Source organism: Lolium rigidum, chromosome 3 (genome assembly GCF_022539505.1).
Source record: "Lolium rigidum isolate FL_2022 chromosome 3, APGP_CSIRO_Lrig_0.1, whole genome shotgun sequence".
In the NCBI taxonomy this organism is placed as follows: domain Eukaryota; kingdom Viridiplantae; phylum Streptophyta; class Magnoliopsida; order Poales; family Poaceae; genus Lolium; species Lolium rigidum.
In genome coordinates, this window is record NC_061510.1 from 353079985 (window position 1) to 353081202 (window position 1218).

Here is a 1218-nt window from a genome sequence, read left to right on the forward strand (position 1 = left end):
GCCTCAATGAACCGACACAGTTCCCCACCCTAGGCCAAACCCTGAATCCCACCGCCTCGGCGCCTAGGCCAGGGACGCGCGCGGTGGAGGATCACCGTAGCACCCCTATTACCCTAATCTAATTCAATCAGTGCGCTGCGGCACTCGCTTGCCGTCACGGTTTCGCTCACGTGACCCTCACCCTCGGTAGGCGCTCCGCCCGATTCTTTGCAGATTGGATCCCCAACTGTACGGGATGGATGAGAGTTTCAGGAATATGCTGCTGGCGCCAGCGGCGGATTCCAGCGTCCTCACCGTGCACCTCATCGCCGAAATCCTCTCCCGGGTGCTCTCCCAGGTGCCCTACAGCTCGCTCTGCCGCTTCAAATGCGTGTCCAAATCATGGCTCGCCCTCTGCTCCGACCCTGGTGAAAGAACATCTCTCATATTATGTTTTGAGTGTTTGATGTCAATGTATGTGATACACTAATGTTTGTTTAAGTGGTACAGGGATTATATAGATATATTTGTATGTGTGTTGGATGTGGTCAGTGCTGTCAAAAATAAAAAGCAAAAAGTTCATCAGGCCGGATAATCCGGGCCGGATATTTCCAAAATATCCGGCCCCCAGTTTTTCGGCTAAGGACTTGAGGAATTGCAGCTCAGAATGCTTCTGGATAGGGGCCGGACATTTGCCCGGATATTGTCCCGGTTTTGTCCCAGGGCCGGATTATCCGGGCCGGACATTTCGGAAATATCCAGCCCCCTCGAAAATGGCTAAGGACCTGAAGAAAAGCAAGTCTGGATAGTGGCCGGATATTTGGCCGGACATTGTCCCGGTTTTGTACCTGTGGCCGGATTATCCGGGGGGGGGGGGGGATTATTCGGGCCTTTCTTAGGCCGGATTATCCGGCCCCCCGGAAGGCCCAACGGCTGGATTTTGGGGAAGGGTATTTATACCCCTCTTCTTCTTCCTTCCCCCTTTGCTCAATCATTGCACAAGAAATCTGCCAAGCTTCACCTCCATTAGACCCACCTCAAGAAACACAAGATTTGCAAGATCTCCTTCCTCCCCCAACCAAAGCTCTTGATCTTTGGAGATTCGAAGGAGAAGACACTGATCTACATCCTCACCGAAGCATTTTTCATTTCCCCCTCATTTGTTTGAGGGATCTCATGCTAGTGTTCCTATTTGGTTCCTGTTATCACCAGATTTTAGACGAATCCAGAGGTGGGCCG

At 52.1% G+C, this 1218-nt stretch overlaps 1 protein-coding gene across 1 annotated transcript in view; it reads left to right on the forward strand.

The window, feature by feature from the left end:
• The first annotated feature begins 235 nt into the window (after positions 1-235).
• The window catches only part of LOC124697236 (mitogen-activated protein kinase kinase 9-like), a 2093-nt gene continuing 1110 nt past the window's right edge, over positions 236-1218 (forward strand). The window contains exon 1 of the mRNA XM_047229858.1: positions 236-407. Within this exon, the coding sequence (XP_047085814.1) occupies positions 236-407 (172 nt within the window). The remainder of the gene's footprint in view (positions 408-1218) is intronic.